The sequence below is a fragment of the Elephas maximus genome, chromosome 3, assembly GCF_024166365.1.
Source record: "Elephas maximus indicus isolate mEleMax1 chromosome 3, mEleMax1 primary haplotype, whole genome shotgun sequence".
NCBI classification, from domain to species: domain Eukaryota; kingdom Metazoa; phylum Chordata; class Mammalia; order Proboscidea; family Elephantidae; genus Elephas; species Elephas maximus.
In genome coordinates, this window is record NC_064821.1 from 32,749,269 (window position 1) to 32,776,649 (window position 27,381).

The following is a 27,381-nucleotide window of genomic DNA, read 5'->3' on the forward strand; positions in this document are numbered from 1 at the left end:
CATTGGGCGCGGACCCAGACGTTCCCGGCGCCCAGCCCCCCTCTCCACGCCTCTCCGGCGCGCTCCGCTCGCGGGACCGCACTTACCGGGAACTCGCCGCCCGCCGGCCTGGGTCGTTACGCTCGCCCGTCGCCGCGGGGACCCCCTGGCCGCTGCCGCCCCCGCGCCCTACCGACGCGCCCGGCCCAGCGCTCCGAGCCCAGGATGCGGGAGGGGGCGCGCACTGTTCCCCCACTCCACAGCCAGGGCCGCCCCCGCCGCCCCGCGGCCTCCCGGAGCGCCAGCCCCAGCGTCTCACAAGAGCGCTCTGTCGGTCCCTGACTGGACGAAGAGGGGGCGCGCTGCAGATTTGTGGACCCCGAATCCGGGGTCAAAGGGCAGTTTGGCGCCCCTTCTCCTGCAGGGTAGGGGAGTGGCAGAATTCCAGCCAAACCCGATTTTACAAGGACTCCTGACCAGAGCCTGTTCAGCCTAGACACTGGGGTCCAAAATTCCTTTTTCAGTCCTTCTGGGGGTGAGTGGGTGGGTGGCCGAAGTCGGGTACACGAGCGACACTTTTTTTTAAACAAAACTTTATTGGTAATAGTTTTCAAATATGTTTACAACAGCACACTGTTCAAGAGGAAGTCGCGTCCTTCGCAGCACACAGGTTGAATCGCCCCCGCGCCCACCCGGGGCCCCACTCCAGGCCTGAGAGCTCCTCCTGGGTTGGGGAGAAGTTATGAGAGGGACAAATATGGGGGTGAATGGGGGTGGCTCCCCAACGGCTCCCCACAGAGCTACTTTTTTATTGAAAGAAAAAAAAGCACATATCAGACATTGGAGGGAGAGAAGGGGTTGTGGACAGCTGACAGCTAAACGAGAGGAGAAGGGGGAGCTAAACTAGAGGAGGGACGCCCACGATTGGGTGGGGGGGCAGAGGCCGAAGGGTGAATAAAACAGGCAGCCCCTACCAGGCAAGCCTGGCCTTGAACCTGGGGCCAGTGGGGAGGGGCTTTGCCTCTTCTTGTCTTTTTGCAGGGTTTGCCTTCTCCAGTGAGCTGAGAGGAAGCTGGGCATTAAAACTCTAGCTGAGAATAAAATTAAGGAGTTTGGGGGGATGTTGCTGGGAGGGAAAGACCCTGGGCTTCCGGCTCCCCCTCTGTCTTTTGGGGGGACTCCTCTTTGGCAGGGCGAGGGGCAGCTGCTTTGTCTGGCTCCCGAAACCCAGGGTGAAGAAAGGGGCTGTTGGGGATGAAGAAGGTAGGGGTTTCCTGAAGGGACTGAGACCCCTTCAGGCTTGGCAAGAGACCCCCAAGGAGGGGGCAGAAATTCTAACCCCAGCTCCTTCCTTTACGAAGTCAGTTTGCTTCCCAGCCTTGTTAAAATGAGTTTGGGGGAGAGGGGGACATCAACAGGGGAGTGGGGGTAGAGGACAGAGAGAGGGAGGCACTGGTGGAACTTAAATAATATCTTAAATGGTTTTCTTAAAAACTCTAGCAAGCCACCCACTGAACATGTCACTAAAATCTTTCCTTCCCCTGGCAGGATTGCTCTGGAAGGAAGGTTGGCTTATCTGTTCATTTGTCCTTAGCTATTGGTGCCTGCAGTTTTCGGGGGGGGGGGGGGGGGGGGTTAAGTTTGAGCCCCTCCTTCTACACCCTGTCCCTGGGTACACAAACAAGACCTGGTCTGACTAGGGCTGAGAAACTCACTTAAAACAGGCAGAAGTGGGCTAGGGTGGGGGGCCGTGGGGGAGGAGAGAGGGAGAAGCGGTAGAGTGAGCGGGCAGGAGGGCGAGGGGGTGAAGGGGAGCAGCTGGTGTTTCCATCCTCCAAAAATCTGGGCTTCCTGCTCCTCCTACCCTGGAGGGTGGGGTGGGGGTGAAATTAGATGCAGTGAACTCTGGGGCCCTCTGGCTGTTCAATTCAACCCTCCCACCCCCCCAACAACAACAAAAAAAGAAAACCCATGGGGCACAGGCACACCCCTAAAACTCAGAAAACTCCTTGCCACACTTCTCATTGATGGAGACCCGGATCTCTTCCTCCTCATAGTCGTCGAAGTTACTCGTGTCTCCGGGGCCTTTAAACTTTGGTATGAAGGGAGCTTCCACCTGGAGAAGGATCAAGAACCACCCCGACCTCATCAGTCAACATAATCATAATTACCACAATAAATGTAAGTGGCCTAATTTCATAAGATACTGACTTTGACCTAGGCCTGTGCTTAGCATTAGGGTGTGGACCCCTCTTAACAGCCCAACTCACCAATGGTGAAATACTGCCTAGACACAGGAGTTTCTGCCCAAGGTCACAATGACCAAGTGAAACCAGAATCATATTTCTAGACCCCCTCATTGGTACTGAGCTGCCTCCTCTAGGCGAACTCAGAGCCTGAAGCCTATTTTCAATTCCTCTCCCCTCTGTTGGCCTATCTCCCTGGCCTCCTGCAACACCCTCAGCCCACCCGAGGGGTGGGGTTGGTGCCCACCTTCCTCTGGTAGATGGCAATCCAGTCAGTCGTGGCAAACCACTTGTGATTCTTGATGTCATTGACTCCATTCTTGAGGTTCCCGAAGCGCTTGGTGAGGTCCACCTGCAGGAGATTCCGCAGTAGATCTTTCAGGTCGGAGCTGAAGTGTGACGGGAACCGCACCTGGAAGAAGTAGGGGGCCAGTCAGGGGGTTCTTTTCTGTTTTGGGAGGAGCTGGTCTGGAGCTTTGGAGAGCCCAGGACACTGCCTTCTCTATACAACACTCTTATTTGGTAGAGTCCCTCAGCAGAGTCCCCTGTTAAAACATTTTGTTGGGCCCACCCTGGAGGGGCTGATTTAGGAGGGCTGGCTGGAACCTGAGAACCTGCATTTCTAACAAGTTCCCTGGTTATGTTGATTCTGGAGAAGGGACCACTGTTGAAATGGAAGTGTAGTGATGGCTCCCATTTTATGGATGAGGAAGCTGAGGCTCAGATGGGCTTAACAGCGTGCCCAAGGTCACACTGAAGAGTAGGAACGGGCATTTTCATCACAAGCCTGTTGGACTCCAGAACTTGCATTCCTGGCCACTGCTTCCTAAGCAGCTTTGCTGAGGTCTGGGGGCTTTTGAAATATAAACACTTACAAGACGAATAGTATTTTTCTCTCTCACTCTTCAATTCTTTAGGGCCCAGGCCAACTCTCTTCCAGAAATTTTCCTCAATGCTCTGAGCCCACAGCCTTGCATCTGAGCAGAGAGGTCACTGGATTTACAGCCACAAGAACCAACTTGAAGTCCATGCTCTGCCTTTTACATACTGTGTGACTTTGGACATGGCACTTAACCTCTCTGGGCCTGTGTCTGCTCTATGACATGGGGCTGATGTTCCAGGGTTTCTGGGAGGCAGGTGTGGGAACCATGAAATGCTACAAAGAAGGGAGTTATGGTCATCTCTTCCACCTTGGAACCTTCTGTGCCGGTGCCACCCCCCCAGACTATTTTTCTTGGTGATTTTGATTCTGCCTTATGGCAGACATCTCATCTTTCCCTTCTAGTGACATTCACTGTGTGTCAAGCACAGAGCACCCCACTTGGCAGTTGGTGACTTCTGTCAAATACCCTGAGAGGCAGGTGTCTGATTGGCCTTTTCTAAGCTGGGGACGATGAGACTCAGACGGGGCTGAACCACTTGCCAAAAAGTGGCAGAGCTGGGACTTGAAGCCAGGCCTGCCCACCCAGATGGAGCTCAGAGCTGCTCCCACCATTTTGAGGTGACTCAGCCAATGAGCAGCTCCTATGTACAAGATGCTATGTCAGGTAGGAGGTAAGCTAAGGGCAGAGTGGGACCCCCAACCTCTCTTGGGTGCTCAGTGCCTATGACAATGTCTTGACTTGTCATGGTGTGACCTCAGGCACAACACTGCGCCCTCAGTAAGCCTCAACTTCCTCTCCTCTCACATGGGGTACCACTCCCACAGAGCGAGGGACTGAAGACGGAAGGGGTTCATATGGTGCCACTTAATGCATTTCCCAAATGCAAGCCCCTATGGTTCCTCCATCCCTTACCTGAAACCTCAGGGCTGGGGAGTCTGCATTTGGGAAAGGAAATGTGGACCATTTACCACAACTGATGCGGGCTAGGTGGCTCCTGGGAGCCAGACACATTCATTTTCCAGCCGGGAAACTTATAAACACACACACTAAGGGGGACAACTATGACCAGAAGAGCAGAAGTCAGGCAAGGCAGGGCCAGTTCTGGGCCAAAGAGCTCAATGAAACTCAGGGTCTGGAAGCCTTTGGGATTCCAGCCCCAGGGGTCAGGGGCTAGACAGGGAGGCTGTGCTAGGTGTTAGCCTCAATCGCCTGGCCCAACTGAAAGAATTTCTAGACTGTTTCAGTAATGAGCAGGGGCTCCGTGGAGAGGAGTGCAGGCTGGGTGGGGAGAGGTGTGCCATTGAGGGTGGAGGGTTAGGGGGCCAAACACCCACATCCGGCCTCACCTTCCCAGAGACGATCTTCTCGTAGATCTGGATGGGCTGGTCGGCGAAGAAGGGTGGGTAGCCGGCTGCCATCTCATAGATGAGGACCCCCAGGGCCCACCAGTCCACAGCCTTGTTGTAGCCCTGGGGTGAGAGGTGGCAGGGGTTAAGGGGAGGAGGCCAGAAGGGGTATGTGCAGAGAAGGGTGAGGGTGGGGGGCTGGGGAAGCACCTACTTTGCTTAGGATAATCTCAGGGGCCAGATACTCGGGGGTCCCACACAAGGTCCAGGTGCGGCCTTTGACACGCTTGGCAAAACCGAAGTCTGTCACCTGCAGGCACGAGAATGGGCAGTTGGTGGGGAGGGAGGGTGCAGGCCACGGCTGCCTGGTGCTGCCCTCCCCTGGCCTGGCAGGCACCTGAATGTAGCCCTGCTGGTCGATGAGGAGGTTCTCCGGCTTCAGGTCCCGGTAGATGAGATCAAGTGAATGCAGGTACTCAAAGGTCAGGACGATCTGGGCTGCGTAGAAGCGGGCATGGGGCTCGCTGGCGGGACAAGCAGGAGGGGATGGGTAAGTGCCAGTGGCCACAGCCAGCCAGGACCCACTCACCCACAGCCAGCCGGCAGCAGGTAGGCTGGCAGAGCCACCCAGTCCAGTGATGGAAAATGCATAAACCGCCCCCTGAAGTTGTGATGTCTACATCACCCTGTTTTGTGGTGGTTGAAACATGGCAGATGCCTCATCCCAGCGGAAACAAAAACCTATGGGGACCTGGAGAGGCCACTGCCACATTCAAGCCGGCTGGGCCCCTGTGCACCCTCAATGGTCTGGTCGTGTGATTGTGCTCATGGCCTGCGTCAGACTGGTGTGGTGGGGGCCTGGCGGGGCTGGGGCAGCTGCTCACCTGAATCTTCCAATCCTCCGTAGGTGTGAGAACATCTCCCCACCGGGCACATACTCCATGACCATGTATAAGTTGGAGTTGTCCTGCGGGAAGCAGTGGCTGATCAGAGCCCCCAAAATGCTCAGAAATAAAATAAAGACATCGAAACTGTATGAAGCATGTGCCAGGGACCCGGCGACACCTCACTGGGAGACACATCTCATTTCATTTGCCTGTTAGGAAAGGGGGCAGCTGTGACCCTGCTGTTACCAGGGGAGAGAGTGAGGGTCACGCAGAGGCGGGCAGGTGACCTGGCTGAGTGCCCCAGCTGGAGAGAAGACGCCTGTCTGGAACTGTCTTGAGCAAGCCTCTCGGGGCCAGTTTTGTCATCTGTAAAATGGGACCAGGATTTGCAGAGCCCAAAATAATGCAGGGCCCCTTGTTAAACAATTATTAGAACTCTTGAGATGATGGCAGCAGTGCATCAGACCAAGTGCGGGGCCCTCGTGAGCGTGGGGCCCTCGTGACTGCACAGCCGCACGCTGCCTGTGACGCTGGCCCTGAGTGGCCTTTCCCAGCTCTCACAGCCATGGCTTAGCATGCCACCCAAAATAGCTCATGCAGGGTGCTCATGACAGCCCCACCAGGTGGGCACTCCTATGATGCCCATTTACAAGTGAGGAAGCCGAGCCTTAAGGCAGTGACGTTCCTGGACCAGGGTCACATGGCCAGGAAGTACAGAGCCAGGATTCAAACCCCGGCTGTCTGGCTGCAGAGTCTGTACTCCTGGCCACGTTAGATCCTCGGAGTAGTGATCCTGAGGGATGCTACCAAGGTTAAGTGACTTGTCCAAAGTTATTAAGCTAGAACATGGCAGGAATTGAACTCAGGTCTAGCAGAGCCCCAGCCTGACTCCTGATTCCCAGCACCCCTCGTTCAGGGGTCTCACTCTTCACCTTCCCAGCTTCCCAGACAGTCCTCAGCCCCACCCCCGACTCTGGGAACCGAGAGGCTGTACCCAGCCCTGCCAAACAGCTCCACTCCCCAGAGTCGTTTCCCTCTCCACTCTCCCCCGGCCCCTCAGTGCCTGGGGCCCCACCAGGGTGATCCTGAACCTGCTGCTATGGAGCCACACCTTGAAGGAGAACTCGAGTTTGACGAGGAACGGAAAGCTGACCGCTTGCAGGATGCGCTTTTCATTCAGGGTATGCTCTATCTGTTTCAGCTTCACCACCTGTGGGGCCGGAGGGGATGAGAGCAAGGAGGGAGCATAAGAGGGGGTGCCCAGGTCATGCCAGTGCCTTCAGCTGGAATGTCTGAGGGCCTGCAACCCATCAGGCCCTGGGCCGGGTGCTGAGGACACACAAGAAGACAAGGGTTCTCTGTCTTCGAACAGCAGGATACAGGAGTCACCCAGCTTCAGCCCAGAGGGCCCTGTGGAAGCCCAGACAAGGAGCCTGGCCCAGTTGAGGGTGGGAGCAGTGGTCAGAGAAGGCTTCCTGGAGGAAGGGGCGCAGGAGGAGCCCATGGGGTTGGGTGTTTACAGCTTCCCTTGGGTCTAGGGTACCCCACGCTCCCACCAGCACCTTGGGCTAATTTTTCTCAGCCTTTAGCTGGCCCCTAACAGCATAAAGCACAAGCCTGGCGCCTCACACGTACTTACTCATAAAACGTCCCAGAAGCCCTGTAAAGGACGCACTATGAGCATGCTAGGGCGGAAGCCCAGACGTAGAGAAGTGAGCTGACTTGCCCAAGGTCACGCTGCTGGTCAACGGGAGGGTGGCGCTGCACATGGGCTGCCTGACCCCTCGAAGCTCTGAACCATTGTGCTGCGGGTTTTTTCACTGCTTTCCTCAGTGTCTACACCCGCCCTGTCCAACAGTTGGCACAAGCCACGTGTGGCCACCAAGCACTTGAAATGTGGCTGGCTCGAGTGAGGGAGTGAATTTACTATTTTAAGTGTCTAAAATTAAAATCCAGCAATGGACACTTGAAGCATGTCTGGGACAACCTGGGCTTGTGAATCTACTTGTTCATGTCTTTCTGATGAAAATTTACCATCTGAGTGGAGACGTGTTGTGAGTATCAAATACTTGCTGGATTTTGGAGACTAAGTACAAAAACAGGAATGTAAGATATCTCAGTAAAGATATTTTTATACAGACCATGTGTTGAAATGATAACACATTTTAGATATATTGGCTTAATGAAGATATATTGTTAAAATCAATTTCACTGTTTCCTTTTACTTTTTTTGAACAACACTACAAGTTTACATTTTCTAAAGTTGAAATCACATGCGTGGCTCGCACTGCATTTCTCCTGGACAGCACTGATCTCGAGATTGCCTGGCATAGGGCAGGATCTCCAAAATATTTGCGGAAAGAACCAATGTCCCTGTAAATGCCCCTTTCCCTGAGAAGATGCCTAATACTGGCTTGGTGTCTGGTATCCTGCCTCTGGGCCCTAGACGGGCACTTTCTGACCCTGGGTCACTTGGGCCTGGTTTCACATGGGTTGTTGGCCTGGACAGGAAGCCATGTGAGGGCAGCATTGCCCCTTCTGGTCCTCGGGCCTGGGCTGAGGAAAGAGTGAGCGAGTGAAAGGGCAGAAAGATCACCCAGGCAGGCAGTGGGAACAGCCTGGGCAAAGGCCTGGCAGCCAGCTCACCTTCTGTTTGTCGAGGATCTTCATGGCGTAGTGGTTCCCAATGTCCTTGTGCCTCACCAGCATCACCCGCCCAAAGGAGCCCGTGCCCAGGGTCTTGATTCGTTCAAACTGATCCAAGTGGGCTGTATTCTGTGGGAGGAAGGGTTGGGAGGGTCAAGGACCCCCAGCCCCTGCGCCTGCTGGGCCCAGGGCTGAGCATCCCGTCTGCCACCGCCAGAGGGGCCCCGGGGAGTGGGTGGCCTGAGGGGGGTGAGGACAAGGGGCAGAACAAGATGGTGGGGGTTGCATTCCTCAAGGTGGATGGCAGGGGCCAGATCCGGCCCTGGCCTGGGGCCCAGGAGCTGCTGGCAGCTGCGTGGGGGGCAGGGGCCGCCAGTCAGGAGGGGGCAGCAGGGTGAGGGAACCTGGCTGTGGGCAATCGGGTGCCTGTGCCTGGGAGCCTCCATGGGAGGTGTAAGGAGCCATCCCTAGGGACCCTGAAGCTCTAGCCTTGTTGGAGGGACACAGCCAGGGGGCCAGGGCCCATCAGCTCACCCCTCCCAGGATTCTGGGGGCTTACCTGGGCGGGATTTTCCCATTTTTTAAGAAAATCTTCTTTGGCTTTGGCTAAGAACTCTTTGACTGAAATAAAGAGAGGGGAGGGTTAGATGGAAACCCCACCTATTCAGGGCAGGCCTAGGCTACCCCATTTATGGAAAGTGGGGTATAGTCATCTTGTCCAGAGCCTGACTTTCCCCCCATTGCCTTTGGGGTACCCTGGCTGAGCCTGAAGGCAGCTTGGGAAGGCCCTGATCTGGGCTGGGGTCTGGGCCCCCCCACCACAGGAAGGTAGAATTTGGCCTCACTTTCATCCAAGAAAGGGGTATAAGGCAACTCGGGGCTTATTCCAGGGGGATAGAGAGCACTGGCCAGGCCAGCCTACCCCCACTCGCCCCAGTTCTGAACGACATTCCACGGCCAGGGAAGACGCCAGCCGAGGTATTTATAGCCTAGGGATTTGGCCGCTCCTCCAGCCCCTTCTCTGGGGAGGCTGGGCCTGGGGTAGAGGCCTCTGGGGCTTCGGTAGCAGGCGCCCTTGGGGGGCTCAGCTAGCAGGCACCCTTGGGGGACTCAGCTGTTGCCCTGGCTTCCAGCAGGCATTTGCCTATGGCAAGGCCCTTGACTCATAGCTGGTTCAAGGGAAGCTACCTCCACAAAACCTTGTCCAATACCTGCCCCCAGGGGCCCCACAGCACCCCAAGGTGAACATCACCCTTCTGTTAACCTTGAAGACTTCCCCTGCAGGCCCTGGCTGGCTGTTTCATCTACACATCTCGTTTGATTTGCCTGCCAACCTTTTACCCATTCTCCCCACTTGACAGCCCAAGAAAGTGAGGCTTGAAAGCAGCTGTTCTAGCCAACGCTGAGAGGAAGCCCAGCAAAATGGGTAAGGGCCAGGACTCTGGGATTGTGTCCAGATCCAGGCCTGGTCCCTGACGAGCTGTGAGATTTTAGGCAACTGACCTCACCTTTCTGGGCCTCGGTTTTCCTCATCTGTAAAATGGGGACAATAATAGGAATGACCTCGAAAACTGGCTGTGAGGATTAAATGAATTCATCTTTGTGGAGGGAAACCCTGGTGACATAGAGATTAAGAGTTCAGCTGGTAACCAAAAGGACGGCAGTTTGAATCCAAGGCGCTCCATGGAAGCCCTATGGGGCAGTTCTACTCTGTCCTGTAGGGTCACTAAGAGTCAGAATCAGCTTGACGGCAAAGGATTTTTTTTTTGTTTTGTAGAGAGGACTGAATGGTGGCGGGCATAGGTTAGTGCTATAGAAATGTTTGCTATTAAGTCTGCTTTTAAGTGTTTTTCAAAATTGAGTTATAAAATACACAGAGATGGACCAAGTGCTCAAATCTCAAACACAGAGCCCGATATGGGGTCTTATGTTACGGACATGTCTGTGTAACCCCCACCAGTTCCTTGATCTTGTGCTGAGCGTTTTCTATGCTAATTCTGACCCTGCTGGGTAGAAAAAGCAGCTATTATTCCCATTATACAGGTGAGAAGACTGAGACTCCCAGAGGAGAGCCAGATGCTGAGTCACTGGGCCTGACCCTGCTGCCCATGAGATTAACTGTGTCACGTCACTACCAACTCGGTGGTTATAGCGCTGGTCACAATGCATCAGGGATGCCTCGAGCAGAGCTGCCCTCAACCTCCCATGTTTTGGGGACCGTTTTCACACTGGCCCTGCACACCTACACTTTGGCCGTGCTTGTCATCTGTCTGTCCCCACCTGCATGCAGTGCCAGGAACCCCTCACAGCCTCATGGGCAGCCCGCTCTCCCCACTGCCCACAAGGCTCTCCCTCAGTGCTCCCTAGCCCCCGCTGTGGGGCTAGGAGAGTGGCAGTTGGAGGAGACACTGCTGGCCAGGAGAACCCTGCAGAGTGACCCAGGCCCAGAGGAGGCAGGCACTGAGTGGCCAGGAGCCCCAGGCTGGCACCTGGCAGGGCCAACTGGCCAAGAGACCTTTCTGTGCCTGGGGACTGAATCACCTCCAATGCTTTCACTAGCAAAGCCTTCTCAGCACACAGCACCTTCCTCAGAAACCCCCAAACAGATCCATGCCAAATTCTGGATGAAGGTGTGAGGAGAAGGTACCCTCTTGGGACTCCACTCTCACCCAAAAAGAAGGAAGAGAGGAGTGGGCTTGGGAGGAAACCAAGAGAATGCCTAATCCTGCTTCCTCCCTTGTTCTCCAAATGCTCCTGACGCAGTGGGCAACTCAGTGGGTGTGAGCTCTGGCTATCTGCTGTCACCCCACTGAGGGGCTTCAGAGGGCCCTTGCCCCTAGCAAGGCTCTTCTCTGGCCTCACAAAGCACGGAAGAGCCCAGGCTATATCAACTCTGGTGCTATGGCAGTGTTATCAACTTGCCAGATTTGAGGGTGGGGTGGAGGAGAGGGAAAGTAGTACTAGGAAGAGCAGGCAGATAAAGAGGGATAACGGTGGGAGGGGGCAGCCAGGAGCCCCCACACTCACCTCTGCTTCCTGCCCCTTCCAGCAGAGGATGGGATGGGGGTGGGATGGGGGTGATCAGGGAGCCAATCTGCTCCTGGCCAGGGAGGATCAGGGTGTTGGCTGCGGCTTAGGCCCCCAGAGGGTTTGGCGCAGGTAGCCCAGGAAACGGACTGCCAGGTGGGCCCAGAGGAGAAGCTGCAGCCACAGCTGGAAGGTGGTCTCTGAGTCCCCACCCTGGCTGCTGCCCGACCCCAGATCCATCGCAGCCACCCCAGGCTCTCCCTGGAACCTTCCCTTTGGAGGGCAACAGGAAAACCAGAGCCTTGGAGCCTGTTCCTCAGGAGGGCCTTCGGGGATGGCAGAGGAGGAGCTGGTTGCCACGGAAGCATTTAAAGGTACCTGCTCCCAGCTGGCCAAGGTCTGCAGAGTCCCTCCTTGGCAGGAGGTGATGGGAAGATTCTCCTGAGAGTGTCCCTCTTGGCTGGGCTGCCTGCCCCAGGGCAGGATGCTAAAGCTAATTTCTTCTTCCAGGGACTTCCTTGCTCCTAAGATGCCAGTCCCTGCCTTCCACAGTGGGTGTTGGACTGCCCAGAGGATGGCACCTGATGTGCCCAGGGCAGTGTCCACTGGGCAGAGGAGGAGTAAAAGCCCAGGAAGCAGCCAGAGATGCCCTGCGGGCTAAAGAGACCCCAGGACTTCATTAGTTTACCTGAAAGAACAGCTGGAGAGAAAGGGAGCGGGTGCAAGAGCCACCTCTATCCATCTCCTCCCCAAGATCCCTTTGAACCCGGAGCCCCCAAATCATTCCAAGAGAGAAATGGGTACATGGGGCTCTTTGTCTTGATCCCCTGTGGGGGCGGAGAGTGGAAAGGCATCCTGGGACGTCCTTGGCCTCTGTCAAACCTTGCCCTGCGCTTGGCTCTGCTCTCAGCCATGAAAGTCCAAACCAGAAACAAAAGGCTAAAACCCAGGGATTGGGGAGGAGGAGGCAGCTTTGACCATCTTCCTCCTTTCTTCCAGATTCCAAAAGGAGCCAAGAGTCAGTGGCAACTTCTCGAGGAGTGCCTGGCACCCATGGTCCCCGATGGAAACAGGAAGTGGCAGAGAAGGGAAACCCAGCCGGTAGAGCCTGCCGCCCTGCCCCACCTCCAACCTCCACCTTAGTCCTGATTCTATTTGAGCTCACAGAGAAAACCCCAAACACCCCTAGAAAAGCCAGGGACACAGCAGGAGGCAGAAATCGAGAAATTCCCCTGGGAATGGGAAATACAGCAGCAGAATACCAAAGTGGGTAAGGAAAGAGCCCAGCCTCATATCTCCCAGACAATAATCTCAGGACCCTCTGCCCTCTGAAATCTGGCTGTCCTGGGAATTCTGGGGCAGGGGTGCCCAGCCTGGGAGCCTTGGAACTGAGGCTGGCTGATTCCTCAGTTTAACCTGGAACCCCTGCTTTGAGTTGGACCACCCCTGAGTCTGAGCTGGATCCCAACACTGGACTGGACCCCAGTCTGTGCTAAACCTCAACAATGTACTACACCAATCCCTATTCTGAGCTGAATTCCAACATTAGATTGGACCAGTTCCCATTCTGAGATGGATCCCAATAATGGCTGGACTACCCCCCAGTCTGAGCTGAACCCCAACACTGGGGTATCAACCTCCGTTCTGAGACGGACCGCAACAATGCTTAGATTACCCCCCCACACACACACCCAGCCCAAGCTGAACTGTGACACTGGGCTATACCACCCTCCAGTCTGAGCTGGACCCCCACTCTGGGTGGACCATCCCTCACTTGTCTGACCGGGACCCCCACAGTAACCCCTGCTCTCCCCAGGCCTCACAGCCGAGAGTTGTTAGTACGAGCGGAGTTTCCAGGGTGAGCCAGGAGTCCACTGACTCCTCCGCTCTGCCCGCTCCCCAAGTCCTACTGTTGCCCTTCCTGAGCTTGGGGGGCAGGGAGTGCTTGGGTAGTTGCTATAGTAACAGAGCTCAGCCTCACCATCCGTGGGGTTGGAAGCCATCACTCAGTCTTTCTCTCAGGGCACCCAGACTACGGTGGCTGGGAAGGCTCATAAGACCTACCACACCAGCTCAACCACCCACCCCCAGAGCCCTGCCTGTAGGGGGAGCCAGGGAGTTGCGGAGTGAGATTAGGAAGAAAAACCCAACCTGAAGGCCAGTGGACCAGGGGAAGAGAAAGTAGGTCCCTCAGGGCTACTGTAGCCCAAAATGGGCTAAGGAAAAGTTGTCTTGGTAGGACCCTCTTGGGCACCCGTACAACGACAATGCACAGGAAGTGTTTGGCCCGCTTTGGCTTCTGTAGACTGTTGGAGGCCGACAGTTCTTTCCACCCACTGACCTCTCAGAGGCATTTTTTTCACTTTCAGTGCCTGTACTGGTTTCTCTCGGAGGCTTGGGGAGTATCTGGGGGGCTTCTCGCTAGCTCTGCTCCTTCCCCTGTGGCCAACTCCCAGGGGTGTCCTCTGCCAGCACCAGCCCAGAGGTTGCTGCCCTATCTCAATTCCTCCAGCCTGGCCAGAGCCTGAGACTTCGGTCATTTTTCTCTGCCCTCCTGGCCCCTGCCAATGGTTTAGCATCTTTGGGTGCAGATTCCCCACCCCCACCCCATGGCTCATTCTGGATCTCCGGAGAGGCAGACCTTGTTCTGTCCTGCCCTGGCATGGAGATGAGGGTGTAGGGGGCTGCAGGATACTTAACTGGTACCTAGTGAGGCTTGGGCATTTTCCTTACAGTCGGGCTGGCGTGTGGCAGATGAAATTCAGGTGCCCCCTGCAGGCTTGCCTGGCTACTGCCCCTGCCCCGCCCTGGTTAGAAGAGGACAAATTTAGTGTAACTCCATCCTCTCAGTTTCAGAGCTTCCAAGCAAAGAGGGGCCTCTTTCCCCATCCTATCTCCTTCTCTAGAAGCCCCTGCAAGGCTCGGGGAGGAAGTACAGCTTAGACTGTTTCCCAAAGTGTGACACTGGTCCCACTGGCTGAATGTGGAGTACGCGATGTTTCATTTTTCTAATTACATATGTATTTTAATTTGTGTCAGGGAAAATATATCTGGCCCAGCAATGCCATGACTTCATTTACATTACTGCTCAAGATGGGGTCAAAGTTTACGTCTGAAGAAAAGTGAGTTGTTTTTATTATTTTAAATTAAGAAAGTTTAAGTGACTAAAGCAAAAATCAGGGAGGCGAGTTGAGAATGTCTGAGTTGTGCACTTATGGGATCCAGGCGGATCTGGATGTGAATCCTGCCCCTGTGACGTCACCTACGTCAAACTGAGCAAGTCCATTTGGAAAATTCGGCTAATAGCCCATTATGAGTATCACCTGAGCAGATCGATGGAGGCTGTTTAACCTGGCACACACTAGATGCCCAATACACAGTGGCTCTATTTCCTTGTGACAGTCCATTCCTGGGTGTCTTTTGGTCTGTGCTCTGAGAGAATTAGCAGTTCCTTCCGGAGCCTTTTGGGGATCCTTTTCCCCTTGTGGCTTCCCACCTCCCCGCCGCACGTGCTTGGTACACTCTGAAGGTTTTCCGGGACTATGTCATCTTCCCAACTTTCAACTGAGCCACTGCAATATATAGCTGCCTGCCTCCACCTGCCACCTCCCAGCAGCCTCACCTGCTGAGAGCTGGCCCCTCCCCCTCTTCCCAGTCCCCTCCATGCTCAGGCCCAGACCTTTTTTGGACACTACCCACCTGCTCCTCTGTCATCAAGCGCTCAACTACAGGCACTTGCCTCCCTGTCCCCCGCCCATCGGTGACATGTCAGGCCTCCCCGTGGACGCCTGGTTCCTCTGAGTTCTGCTATTTGTAGGAATAAAGTTCCCTGGTTTGCAGGCCCAGGTCTTTCTGGGAGGGGGCATTCAGGGAACTCACGCTGTTGTTTGAGACCAGGAACTAGGGACAGCGTAGTTGGACACGAGCTCCCTTCTCAGCTCTATTTCTGGGTAACTGGAAGGGACTCTCAGGTGGGGTCTAGCTTTAGGCCTGAGTGACAATTGAGGAGCTGGAGGAACTGGGGAGGGGGCTCGAGGCCATTTCTGAAAGCAGTTCCAGATGTGGAATCTCTCTCTCTGGCTTGAAAAGGCCAGCACAATGTGAGGGTGGGAGGGAAAGAAACAAGCCTGTGGCTGGGCCTTGGGAATGACCAGAATCTGTCTGTCCGTTGGCAAAACAAGGCACTAGATGTCACCCACTACTCTCCCCAACTGCCCCATCCCCTTTCTCACCAGCCCAGCTCAAGCCGAATGAGCCCTTGCTAAAGCCAGGCACTCTTCGCCCCCCCACTTTTCATCCAGCGCCAGGAGCGGGTGAAGCAGCCCAGGGGACCTGGTGAATGACGGAGCCTTAGTTGTGAAACAACCATTTATTGAGGGGCCCCCTCCAAGAGCCTGGAGCTAGGCTGCCCAGCAGGAAAGCGGAAGGGGCTCTGCAGCTGCCCCCACTCCCACCCCACCCCCTGCAAAAGAGGATGCAATGAATCCCAGGAAGACTGGCTCAAATTTGTCTTTGGAAGCACTGAAGCAGTTCCCTAGCTTCATAAACAGCCTGCTCTCCCAGCCAGGGGCAGGCGCTTACTTGGAGGAGGGAGCAGAGTGGCAGAGAGTGACAGAACAAGAGAGGGGCAGAGGGACCCAGAAAGATCCTGTCCCCCATGCCAAGTGACACAGAAGAGAAAAACAATGCTGGAGGTGGCTTCAGGGGAAATGCTCAAGGATGGCAGGGGGCTGGGATAAGGTGAAAAGGGAAAGGGCAGGAGAAAGATGGCGGGGGCTGGAGGGGGGGAGGGGTGTGGTCACCAAGTGGCCAAGGTCCCTCTGGGGTGGAAGCAGACCCCACAGCACTCCCAGACTGCCAACTCTGAGTCGGGGTCTAGCAGTGCGTCCCATCTCTGTGAGTGGTGAGTGAGAAAGTGGGGGGATTAGAATTTGGGGAGATGGGCCAGGAAGAGAGGGGGTGGTGACAGGGCTCCATGTGGGGCCCCAGCGGTCATACGTGCCATGGTTGGCAGTGACAGCTGGGTGGGGGGGCACTGCCTTTGCAGTCGGGGGCGGCCTTTGGCAGGGGTGCCCCTATGGGAGGTCTCCTGCGGGCCTTCGGGCCCCAGCCTTGGACAGGCAGGGGCGCTGGGGAGAAGGAGCGAAGAATGGGGGGGGTGCGTGGGGGAGGGGCCACGCGGTGATGGACAAGGAGGGGGCTGGCAGAGCGGGGCCGCGATCGGGGTCACGGCCCGGGCACTCACCGCTCTCCTGCTCGCTGCCCTTCTTGGCGGCGGCGGCGTTGCCCATCGCGGCGGCGGCGGCCCGGGCCAGTCCCGGAGCTGCGGCGCGGGGGGTGCTGGCGGCGGCCGGCGGCCCCGGAGCGCGCTGGGCGGCGGCGGCGGCGGCCCCTTGGGCTGGCTGCGCTGGCTGCGGCGCCGCGACCCCCGCCCAGCCCCTGCTTCCCGCGTCCCTCCGCGCCCGCCCGCCCGGGAACCTCAGCCCAAGTCCGCTGCTGCTGTCCGTGACGCCCCCGCAGCCCACCGCCCATTGGCCAGCGCCACCCTGACTGACGGCGCCGCGCCGCTGTCTATTGGCCCGCCACGACCCTTCCGCGCCGCCATAGGCTCTCGACCCCCTGACGCGCTCCGAGGATGCTCCGCCAGTCGCGCGGTCGCGAGGCCCTAGCTGGGCGGGCAGACGAGCCTAATTGGCTGAGGCGCGCGACAGGGCCCGGGGCCCGCCCAGGGCGGGCGCCGATTGGCGGAGGCGAGCGGTCCGGCAGGCCTCCTGCAGAACCTCAAGTGTCAATCCCGGGGTGAGAGGGCGGGGCGGAGGCTCAGTCCGCTGTCCAGGCCCGAGCGGCAGGCGGGGCGGCCAAGCTTGGTCGGAGGCCGCACCGCGCTCGGAAGCCCACGAGGCGGCCCGGAGGCACCGGACGGCCCCGTGCGCGCCGCAGTCCCCCGCCCCTGCCCAGTGCGGCAGCGGGCGCCGGCCAGCCAAGTTTGGCGCCGCGGGCCGCCGGCGCAGCCGCTGTCCACCTACCCGGGGGGAGGGGCGCGGCCGGCGCCGAGGGTCAGAGGTCGCCGGGCCGCCGGCCACCGTCATTCATAAGGGCTGGTGTTGGGCAGCAGCGGCCAGGCCGCCCGGGGTCGCCTCCAGCCACAGCCCAAGCATCAGAAGGATGCTGGGCTCCGGGAGCAAGGGGGCGGCTGAGAGGGGCACGCAGTGTCCACCCTTTGCTGGGCGCCCACCCTGGGCTCGTACCAGCAGAGAGTTGGCACTGGTTCACCTTATTACTTCGCACAACATTCCTATCATGTAGGCACTATTATCCCCATTGTACAGCCAAGGAATCGGGGGCACAGCCAGGCCTCCTGGATTCAGATTCCCTGCTGGTAATCACCACTCTGCATTCCTTTTGTCTGGAGAATGCAAAGGGAACCTACCCTCCCGGAGGATAGAAGGGGCAAGATGTCCTTCTTTAGGGTGCCCTTTTAATATATCACAGCCTGAGGATGACAGTAGAGCTGGGTTTACCAATGCTACCCGACTGACATTTGGGGCTGGATGCTTGGTGTGGGGGCGGGGGGCTGTCTGGCTTCTACCCACGAGGTACCAGAAGCACATACTTCCTCCCTCCTGCCCCCACTGCTTACAGCCAAAGTCTCCAGAAATTGAGTTGAGAACCACTGAAGTGGAGGAAGGCCCCCACATGAGGTGCCAAGAGAGGCTGGGGGCTGGACCAGCCAGCTCCCCTACTTTGGAGGGACTAGTCCAGTCTCAAGTCCACAAGCTGACTCATTGCTCTGCTTATGGACTTGGGCTAACTGCACACAGTTGTCTGCACGTCTCCTCTCAGGCTGACCACCAGCCCCAGGGAGGGAGAGTTTGGGCTTCTCTGAAATACGGGAAAAAGGCTGGCCAGCCAAATACTAGTGCAGGCTGTGGAGTTACATAGTAAGGTTAAGTTGGATTTAATCAAGTGTGGCTTTGTGTATATACTTGGATCACAATGTAAAAGTTAATTTCTTCTTGTGGGCCAGGGTCAAAGTCTGAAATCACTGTTCATCTCTATCTCCAGATTTGACACTCTCCCCAAAACTTAGTCTGGAATACAACTATACAACCAGCTAGAACTGGAGTAAGAAGTCAAGCAAGGGGGCAAGGGACACCCAACTCACTGAGTGGAGGAAGAGGCCAACCCCACCATTAGGAGGATAGGATGGATGGAGCTGTCCCTGCTCGCCTGAGACAGAAGCAGAAACAGCCTCAATGAAGTGCTTTTTATTTTTAGCGCAACCAAACATTTTTAATATAAAAACCCTTTAATATACAAACTGCAATCACAACAGCATCCATGTAGCAGCGAGGGGATAGGGCAGAGGTGGAGAGCATTCCGGGGAGGGAAGATTTTCAGGATCCTGACAGCTTCCCTTGCCCACACTCACCTGTGGCCCATGAGTGTGTGCAGTCTTGGCAGAGGACAGGTCAAGGCTGGCAGAGGTAGAGGGGCTTGATGCCAACGCCAAAACAGAGCACAGCAGACCCTTCCAACATGCGACCTCCCCACCACTGAAGTCTCTAGAGAATGCCAGGTCCAGTTAAGAGGTAACAGGAAGGTGGCTGTGACTGAGAAGAGAGGCACCTGCTGGTCACACCTTTAGGAGCTGCGTTTTCTAGAGGCTGCTGGGTTGGGAAGAACCAAAAATCTGGGGAGGACAGACATTGTATCTGAGTCCACATCCGAACCAGGATTCCTTGCCTGTGACTCCAGAAAGCTGGGGGCTCTGTTCAGATGTTTGGGAAGGGGAAGGAATGGCAGAGCCTTTGATCCAAAAGGGCTGGAGCCTCGCCAGGCACTGACCAAGAAAGCCTCAGGCAGGCCCAGGAGGTCTGTGGGAAGCAGCTTTGGGTCAGTGGTACTCAAGGGAGCACAATGGCCTCCAGGTGAATTTATAGTGTGTGTGGAACAGTGAAAGGGGATAGTCAGAAAGAATGAAGAACTAAGTACCTCCTTCTTACAGGCCTGTGGAGTAGATGTGAGATGATCCTTCTGGGCCAGGGCTGGGAAAGACCCAGGGCCTGTTCTTTCCATGGGGCCCAGTCTGATTCGATGTAGGTGACAGCCCCAAAGTTCTCCAGATGTCCCACATGACTCTCCAGGAGGCCCAGGTGCCTCCTCCAGGTGTGCCAGGAAACTGGTCTGGGTCCTGGCTGAGCCCAGCCAGGGCCTGAGCTCCCAAAGTTAGATGCAGTCCATGGAATTCTCAGGGAGCAGGCCAGGGATGCAGCCAGGAAGGCCCAGGCCCTTGACAGGAGTGCAGCTGAGGGGGAGGCCGCTGCTCAGTGAAAGGTCCTGGTTGTCGATGGCCTCCAACCTGTCTGTGTTGTTGTCCCAGTTGATGTGAAAGCGGGTCACCCGGGGGTTGGAAGCCAAGATGTTCCGCTGGAGCTGGGGCAGGAAAAGGAGCATCAAGTCTTGTCACGTGCCCCCTGTTACTCCCCCAGAGCCAGGGCAACCCCAGCTGCCACCCCAAGCCCAGGAAGAACAGGCCCTGCTTAGTTCACCAACCATATACGGAACTTCAGGGGAAGGCCCTGTGCTACCGCTTAGCACTACCTACTCTCAGCTCCGAGGCATGTCTCTGGAAACAAAGACCCTTTCTTTCCTAGCCTGGCTCTGCAAGAATCGAGCATGACTGAAAACCCGGGCTCCCAATTCTAATGACTCAACTCCCCCAGTGTGAAGGGGCCACCTGGTTGAAGCAGGAAAGTGCAGAGACAGCCCCTACCTGAGAAAAGTCTGGCTTCAGTGGTGGGTTCTCCCGCAGCTCAGGGTTGGGGTACTCGTTGTTGACGTAGTAGCCCACGCGGATGAACTCCTGCCCATGGTAGGTGCAGGTGATGAGGACCACGGTCACACCCACGGCATCGGTCTCAGGAATGAGGGATGGATTGGGGGCATCGGCCTAGGGGAAACACATCCTGGGCCTTAGCATGCAATAGTTGATGGATGTTAACAATGATTCCTGAGCAACAGGGATTTACCGAGCAAAAAGTATGGTCTCTGTCCTCAGAAGTTTACAATCTAATGAAGCAAACAGAGAATCAATCACACAAACGACTGTAAAATTTTGAATGTGACAGGTACCGGGAGGTGTTTACCAGATGTTTCCAGCAGAGGTCCTGAGGCATCAGGAAGCTACTTGGTGTGGGCAGTGAGCAAGGCAAAGGTGGTATAGGTTGGCAGTGGGGACTAGACCACACAGGGCTTGCTGGGCCAGTTAAGAGTTTGGGGAAGCAAGGTCTTTAGCAGGTGAGTGCCATGTCAGACTTACAGTCTGAATAGATGATTCTGGCTATATGTGCAGACGTGATGGGAGGGAAACAAGCTGGGAGGCTACAGCAGCCAACCTGGGGACCAGGCAGTAGAGACAAAAGTGAACAGTCTTGGAGATGTAACGTTATGGACCAAAACAAACAAACAAAAAAACTCCACCGCTGTCGAGCTGATTCCAACTCATAGCGACCCCATAGGACAGATCAGAACTGCCCCACAGGGTTTCCAAGGAGCGGCTGGTGGATTTGAACTGCCAACCTTTTGGTCAGCAGCCAATCTCAACCACTGCGCCACCAGGACTCCATCATTATGGGCAGACCCAGCAATATAATTTGTGGGGTCCAGTACAAAATGAAACAAAGGGCTCCTTGCTAAAAAATTAAGAAGCGCCAGATAATCTCCAAAACAACTACACTGAGATAAGCTTTAAACCTTAAATCAGAAATATCTCCTGAAGTCATCCTAATACCAAACAGTTTAGCTTAACTGGTAAACAATGTCTGACTAGAGCATTGTGCTCTTTTAAGATCTATCTATACGGGATCAAATTGACAACAGTAACTCAAAAGATTAGATAGGAAACTTCCGGGTGGTAAGATTATGTTACTAGGGAGGAACAACTCAGAAAAGGAGGGTGAGAGTGGTTATACAACTCACAGAACATAATCGATGTCCCTGAATTGTACATGTAGAAACTGCTGAATTGATGTTATGTTCTGCTGTGTATATTCTCAACAATAACAACAAAAAAAATAAGTATTAAAAAAAAAAAGATTTAGATAGTAACGGTAGAATATTAAACTGAGCCTCGGGCCCTGTGTGACTGCATGGGTCATATACCCAGGAAGCTGGCCCAGGTCACAGCGATGGGGCTTGCTAGTGCATTGGACACAGGGTGGGTGAGAAGGTTAGAAGATGGGATGTAAACGGTAACCATGGAGACAAAGGTACGTGAAGGGATTTGAGCTGCTCTCAAACTTGAATGAGGAAAAGAATCACCTGGGGAGCCTGTAACCTGCATTTCTGACAAACCAGGTGATGCTTGGTTAGAGAGTGATCCAGGAGTTAAATCAGTGACTCCAGATAACAGATTTGACACAGAGGTGGGCGTAAGGAAGGTGTGTGAAGTACCTGAGATCTCTAAAAGGAGTTACCAAGTAGGCAGTTTACAGATCAGGAAAACTTTCTTCCAAAGTCTTAAGAGATAAAGTCAAGATTTGAACCTGAACATTTGGCCACTGAACCACGCCATATGCTTTAGGGCAAAAGAGGGCACTCCTAGGAGCCACGGACTGCCAAACTAAGGTCTCGTCTTCCTTACCTGAAAGACAAACATGTGTCTCCCTGCTGGGACAGGGCCGACCAGCACCGAGTCTAGGATCTGATCAAACTCCTCACTCTCAGCTGATCCGACGTAAATGATCTTCCACTCCAAGTCTGCAAGGACATGTGGGGTGTTAAGGATCTGAAATAGCTTGACAGCAGAAGGCAGGGGAAGGGTCATCTCTTGTTAATTTTGGACAGGTCCTCAATATATTTAGATTCTTATCCCCCAAAACACCTGCCATTCTCTGAGCATCAAGTGGCAGGCCCCATGATCCTCAACATGGGCAGGCAGCCCTACTTCCTGTGGTGCAATCTTGACCGTAGGCCTAGCTTTGCCAGGTGACCTTGACTTTGCACCTGGGGGAAACACAGGCCTCTGGGAGCCTGAGGACAAACCATATGGCAGAGGCTGAATTAAGACCCACGTCACTGAGGCGTGCTGAGGAGGGACGAGCAGGAGCTGGGCCACTCCAGGGCCCTGCCCACTGTGTGCTGGGACAGGAAGCAGCATCCTCTTTCACACACAGGGACTGGAGCCACTGAACTGAGGAGATCCCTTGACAACTGGGGCAAGGCAGCAGATTCCAATCCAGCAGGAGAGCCAGCAGCAGGAGGGGAAGACGAGGCCGCTGGGATAGCTGCCCAACCCCAAGGCTCCAGACCCGGCACTGAGTCAGGCTTTCTCTGGGGCTTTCAGGTAAGGGTGCTGTCATCAAACAACATGGCACCTCTGGGTGACCCTCTGAACCCCAACTCTCTTACGTCCTCTGCAGTAGGAGGGCACCATCCCCAAGTATGCTCCGGTGACAGTTAAGGAGAACTTGCCCATCAATCACAGTGGTCTTGGTGACTACTTCCTCTCGCAGCAGTCCAAGTGTACCAGGGGCAAGGTCATGCTAGTACAGGGACGCCTGGCATAAGCCTTGAAACTTATTTTAGGTTCTCTAAAATTGCACAACTGACAGCTCTAGCAGCTGGAGTTTCACAAGCTGTGATTTTTACAGGAAGCAAACTCTCGCGGAAGCTGCCCTATTCCTTGGTCAAGCTGCCTGCAAGAATGTCCAGCCGTGAGTGATGCTGGGCCACCAAGTAGAGGTTTGTCACCTGAGCCCAAGCCCTTCCTCGAGCCACTGCTTCCTGACCCTATGCAGTTTTATTCAGGCCCTCTACCCTTTGGCTCAGTAGGGTTCAGCCAAACTCCAGTATCTTCTTATTTGCAGAGAGGAAGTTAAGTTTACTGACTTATTTTTGTTAAAAGTAATGACACAACTAGAGATAAATTTTTGGGAGAACAGAAAGACCAGCTAGCCCTAATCTCACTTTCCTACCGTAACCATATACATACATCCTTCTGGCTTTTTCTACTGTAACCAGTGGAGTCGTATGCATGCATTTAACTAAAGTGCTTTTGGGAGACAAAAAAGAGATTGAAATACAGTGTGGGCTATAGTGTGTGCCATGGGTACTCAGTGTTGTCCAGCTGAGGTCAAAGCCTGTTGGTGAAACCTAAGCAAAGACCATGGGGATGCTGACTGAAAAAGAACATGCACCGTGCAGGCAAGTGGGCCACAACGGCTCCTTCAACCTGATCCAGAAAGAAACTGAAGAATTAATCAAGGGCCATAGAGAAATACTGACTCAAGAGTAAGGGGAGCCAATGAAATGGTCTACGGGAGGCAGATGACTGGAATACGGGCCTACGAGTTGGATCTCCTTAAACTTACTGAAGTGTTTTAAGCAGAGACACCCTTAAGTGATTTCATTTATGAATATAACCTTTCTTTGGAGTTAGATATAGGATAATACTGTATACAGGACACACTCATACCTACTGAAAACAGGGCACAACTGCCCAATTGTACCTTGTATACTTGACCTTACTGGCAACTTGAAGGATAATGTGAGTGTATTAAGTTTTATCTTTAAGTCCTGGCTTTACTAGAACTCCCACACAAGATGCCCCTTGACTATGTAAGAAAACAAAACCAAAACCAATTATAGGATTAAAGACACATGCAAATTATTGTAGTTGAACTACCTGCAGAGTCCGTTTCCTGTTTTTTTTTTTTTTTTAACTTAACATACCTAGTATGCCCTTTTTCTGTTATCACTTTGCCTTTGTTCATAATTATACACATGAACGTCGGCCTCACCACAGCGTGTGAGCTGTGGGTCAGAACATCTGGCTTCTATGACTTATTCAACCAGTGTCAGTTGCATTTCTCAACTAAACAGGGGAAAAGCACACCTAACATATTAAACGTGGACCCATGCCTTGGAAACATCTATTTCCAGATGCTGCGGAGAAAGGGGCTTGGCACCCTTGGGAAATGGGGGTTGGCTAACTGACCGGGGGTTGGGTGCCTTGTCAGATTTCAGTTGGCAGCACAGAGAGGTAAAAAGACTGAGGTTTCTCCAGGACCAGAGAGACTTTTAAGGCAGCCCCACTCCATCTGTTTGGAAGGCAGGAAACGGATTCTGCTTTGTGGGAAGAAGGCCAGGAAGAGGCAGAAAGCAAGCTGGCATGTCAGAGTCACCAACAGCCATAGGAGGTAGAACCATAGAGTCTGGATTCCCAGGCCAGGGTTTGATTCCCAACTTGAGTTTCTCTGAGCAAAAGCTCTACTATCTGGCATAATTAAGAATAGCGCCCCTTTTACTCTCTTTTGAATGTCCTGATTTGGCAATAAATTGTATGGTCCCTCCTATTTATAAGCAGCCCTGGTGGCACAGTAGCTAAGAGCTCAGCTGCTAACCAAAAGGTCTATGGTTGGAAACCACCAGCTTGCTCCACGGGAGGAAGAAGGGGCAGTCTACTTCGGTTAAAGATTTACAGCCTTGAAAACTCTGTGGGACAGTCTTACTCTGTCCTATAGGGTAGCTTTGAGTTGGAATCAACTCCACAGCAATGGGTTTTTTTGGTTTCCTATTTAAACTCCGCCTCTAAAGTAGGAAATGCTTTCTTTCTTTCGCCTACTAGGATAAGAGCAAAGACAATGAAACCAGACTCAGACCTCAGCAACAAGTTTTCATCCCAACATTTCTATAAACTGGCTGTGTGACCTTGGAGAAGTCACTCCACTTCCCTCTATTAAAAAGGAAAACACTGCAGGCTAACTTTAACCTTTCCTGTCCCAATACTATAAACAAATTACTAAAGTCACCGGGCACGGACTTCCAGGAATAATAGTACTAAATAATGGCCATGCAACCATTTTTAATTCAAGAAGTACAAACAGGCTGATTGCAACCTGATCTCCTGCCATCTGGGAACTGTGAATCCCTTAACCTATTAGCTCCTTACATCTCTTCCTGGCTTTAAAATTAAATCTTATTCCACAGTGTCATTCTACACTTTATTTATTTATTTACACCCAGACTTGTTCTAGCAAGGATTTAACTTGGCTTACTCTATACTTAGTCACAAATGGACTCCTTAATTTAAAAAAAGAGTGTGAGACACAGGGGGAGAGTGACCACTGGCTCACCTGTAGGCCACACATCCTTCAAACTGTATCAGCCGCAAGCAATCCAAGCAGCAGGCTCTGTGAGCAAACCACACATCTGCCACTGAGAGGCGCTAGTTAGCGCGCCAGCCTCACCTCAGTTGCTGCCCCTTCTCCTTTAATGGCCAAGTGGAGAGGTGGTCTAGCTGATTACTTCCTCCTGAAAGCAGGACTTGCCTGTCAGCTGTGCCAAAGCTCCCTGGGTGACCTTAGCCATTTAGTTTTAGATTTTTATAGACCTCTTCTTGAAAGGTCTTTTACTCTTTGTGGTGCCTGCTTTCTCATCTGAGATGAGAGCCATGTCTACCTCCTTTATGTCACACAGACTTGTAAGTACATTCATGAAAGCACCTTGGAAAAGATGCACAAAAGGTTGTGACCTCCTAGCTGATTATTTGAAGCCAGATGCTGTCTCAGCTCAGCCTGTCCCACCCACTCCTCAGACTAGGTCAAACCATCAAACGCATTGGAAGAATTGCTGCAGTAAGTCAGCTGGAACCTGGTGGGCAAACCCTGGGAACTGGCTCACACTTGCCTGGCTACACCACCCCTCAGATTGGCAGGTGTTTATCCAAGCTGATTAGCAGAGAGGAGGGAGAAACAGGAACTTGGGAGGACCAAGTTACCCTCCAAGTCTAGAGGGAGAAGCCAGGCCATCCCTCCCTAGATGGAGCTCAAGTGTAGGGGATCAGACTGAGGAGGAGAAAAGCCAAGTTCTAGAGTGTATGCTTTGGGGTGGAGAGCAAGCAGAAGTTGGGAGGCAAGGTGGGAAAGATGTTTAAATATAAGCAAGTTGGGGAGGGGATTGTTAGGGGAGATGGAGTAAGATCATGTGACAGGAAAGTCTTAACAGGGAAAAAGGAAGGTGACTTTAGGGGGAGGTCTCCACAGGGAAAAAGAAGGGGTGTTTGGAGGAGAGGTCTCCACAGAAAAAATGACAGGTGGCTGAGGTCTCTACAGGATAAAAATGAGTTGGGAGTGTCTGGCCACAGGGGAGTGGGGATGAGTGGCAGCCTCATCCCATTGGGTGGCTGGAAGGGGGGGTCTGGCCTTCCAGAAACGGAGGGTCACTTGGAATGCGTCTTGCCATAGGGAAGAATGGAGGCTGAGAAGGTCCCTACTTAAACGGGTAGCTGGGAGGAGCTCTACCAAAAAAAAAAAAAAAAAAAGGGATGATGTTTCCACAGGAAAGTGGGAGAGTGGGGTTGGCCATGGAAGGAGGGGTCTCCACGGGGTGGTCAGGGTTGGCTGTGTGTGGGGAGTCTCAGGGGCAGGTCAGGATTGGCACTGGGGGGGTCACGGGGGAGGTTAGGGTTGGCACTGGGGGGCCTCAGGGGGAGATTAGGTTTGACACTAGGGGGTTTCCATGGGGAGGTAGAGGTTGACGGGATGGGAGGGTGTTTTCACAGGGAGGTCCGAGTTGGCCACCGGAAGTCAGGGTTGGTTGTGTCAGGAGGATCTCGGGGAGATTAGGGTTGGCATTGGGGTGGTCTCCATGGGGAGGTCGAGGTTGATGGGGGCTGAGAGGTGTCTCCACGAGGAGGTCGGGGTTGACCGTGGGAATGTCTCGAGGGTAAGTCGGGGTTGGCCGTGGGGGGAGGGGGGGAGGTGTCTCCACACAGGCCCAGCCTCACCGTCCGCCAAGGCCTCATTGCACTCGAAGCTGATCTCGAACCGGAAGGGGCTGTGGAAAGGGGTCGGGTTCTCCAGCACCGCCACGTTCAGCACCGATACTTTGGCCATCGCCTCGCCGGGCCGGGGCTGGTACCAGGGCTGAGGCCGGGCCGGGGCCAACCTAGGGCCTGCGTCCGGTGGGTTAGGAGGCAGGGTTCCAAGAGCCGCTCCCGACTCCTCTCTACGCGGACTGAAATGCGCACCTCGTCCGCGCGCCGCCTTCAAATAGCCACCCCACCCCCCGGCCAATCACCGCCAACGCTCCCCGGCGGCGCGAGCCCGTCTTCAGCCAATCCTGGAGCGCCGGCGGGCGCGCGCCGAGACTCCCGGACCAATCAGGGGTGCTCCCTCCCCGGTGAGCGCGAGAGGGACGGGAACGTCTCCATGCTTCTTTGGGCCCCCATCCCCACCTGGGAGCCAATCCCCAGTGTCTCCGACTCGGATGCAGAGGGCGAGAGTGGGCGGAGAAAGAGCAGGGCCTCCTCCTGGCCAATCCCAAGGGTTCCCGCACCAGCGTGGCGCGCGCTTCGCCCCGC

The 27,381-nt window shown here is 54.5% G+C and overlaps 2 protein-coding genes across 2 annotated transcripts; both read right to left on the reverse strand.

Annotated features, from left to right (window-relative positions):
- Nucleotides 1-580: 580 nt before the first annotated feature.
- PRKACA (protein kinase cAMP-activated catalytic subunit alpha) lies at nucleotides 581-16,372 on the reverse strand. The gene is made up of 10 exons (XM_049877146.1): nucleotides 16,261-16,372; nucleotides 8,548-8,609; nucleotides 7,989-8,117; nucleotides 6,454-6,552; nucleotides 5,340-5,422; nucleotides 4,853-4,979; nucleotides 4,670-4,765; nucleotides 4,456-4,578; nucleotides 2,473-2,637; nucleotides 581-2,095 (listed from the first exon to the last, which is right to left on the reverse strand). Exons 1-10 carry the CDS (start codon nucleotides 16,304-16,306, stop codon nucleotides 1,970-1,972), a joined length of 1,056 nt encoding a protein of 351 aa, XP_049733103.1. The 5' UTR covers nucleotides 16,307-16,372; the 3' UTR covers nucleotides 581-1,969.
- A 1,917-nt stretch (nucleotides 16,373-18,289) lies between these two features.
- ASF1B (anti-silencing function 1B histone chaperone) lies at nucleotides 18,290-27,095 on the reverse strand. The gene is made up of 4 exons (XM_049877154.1): nucleotides 26,806-27,095; nucleotides 21,661-21,776; nucleotides 19,792-19,968; nucleotides 18,290-19,451 (listed from the first exon to the last, which is right to left on the reverse strand). Exons 1-4 carry the CDS (start codon nucleotides 26,912-26,914, stop codon nucleotides 19,245-19,247), a joined length of 609 nt encoding a protein of 202 aa, XP_049733111.1. The 5' UTR covers nucleotides 26,915-27,095; the 3' UTR covers nucleotides 18,290-19,244.
- Between the last annotated feature and the right edge of the window lie 286 nt (nucleotides 27,096-27,381).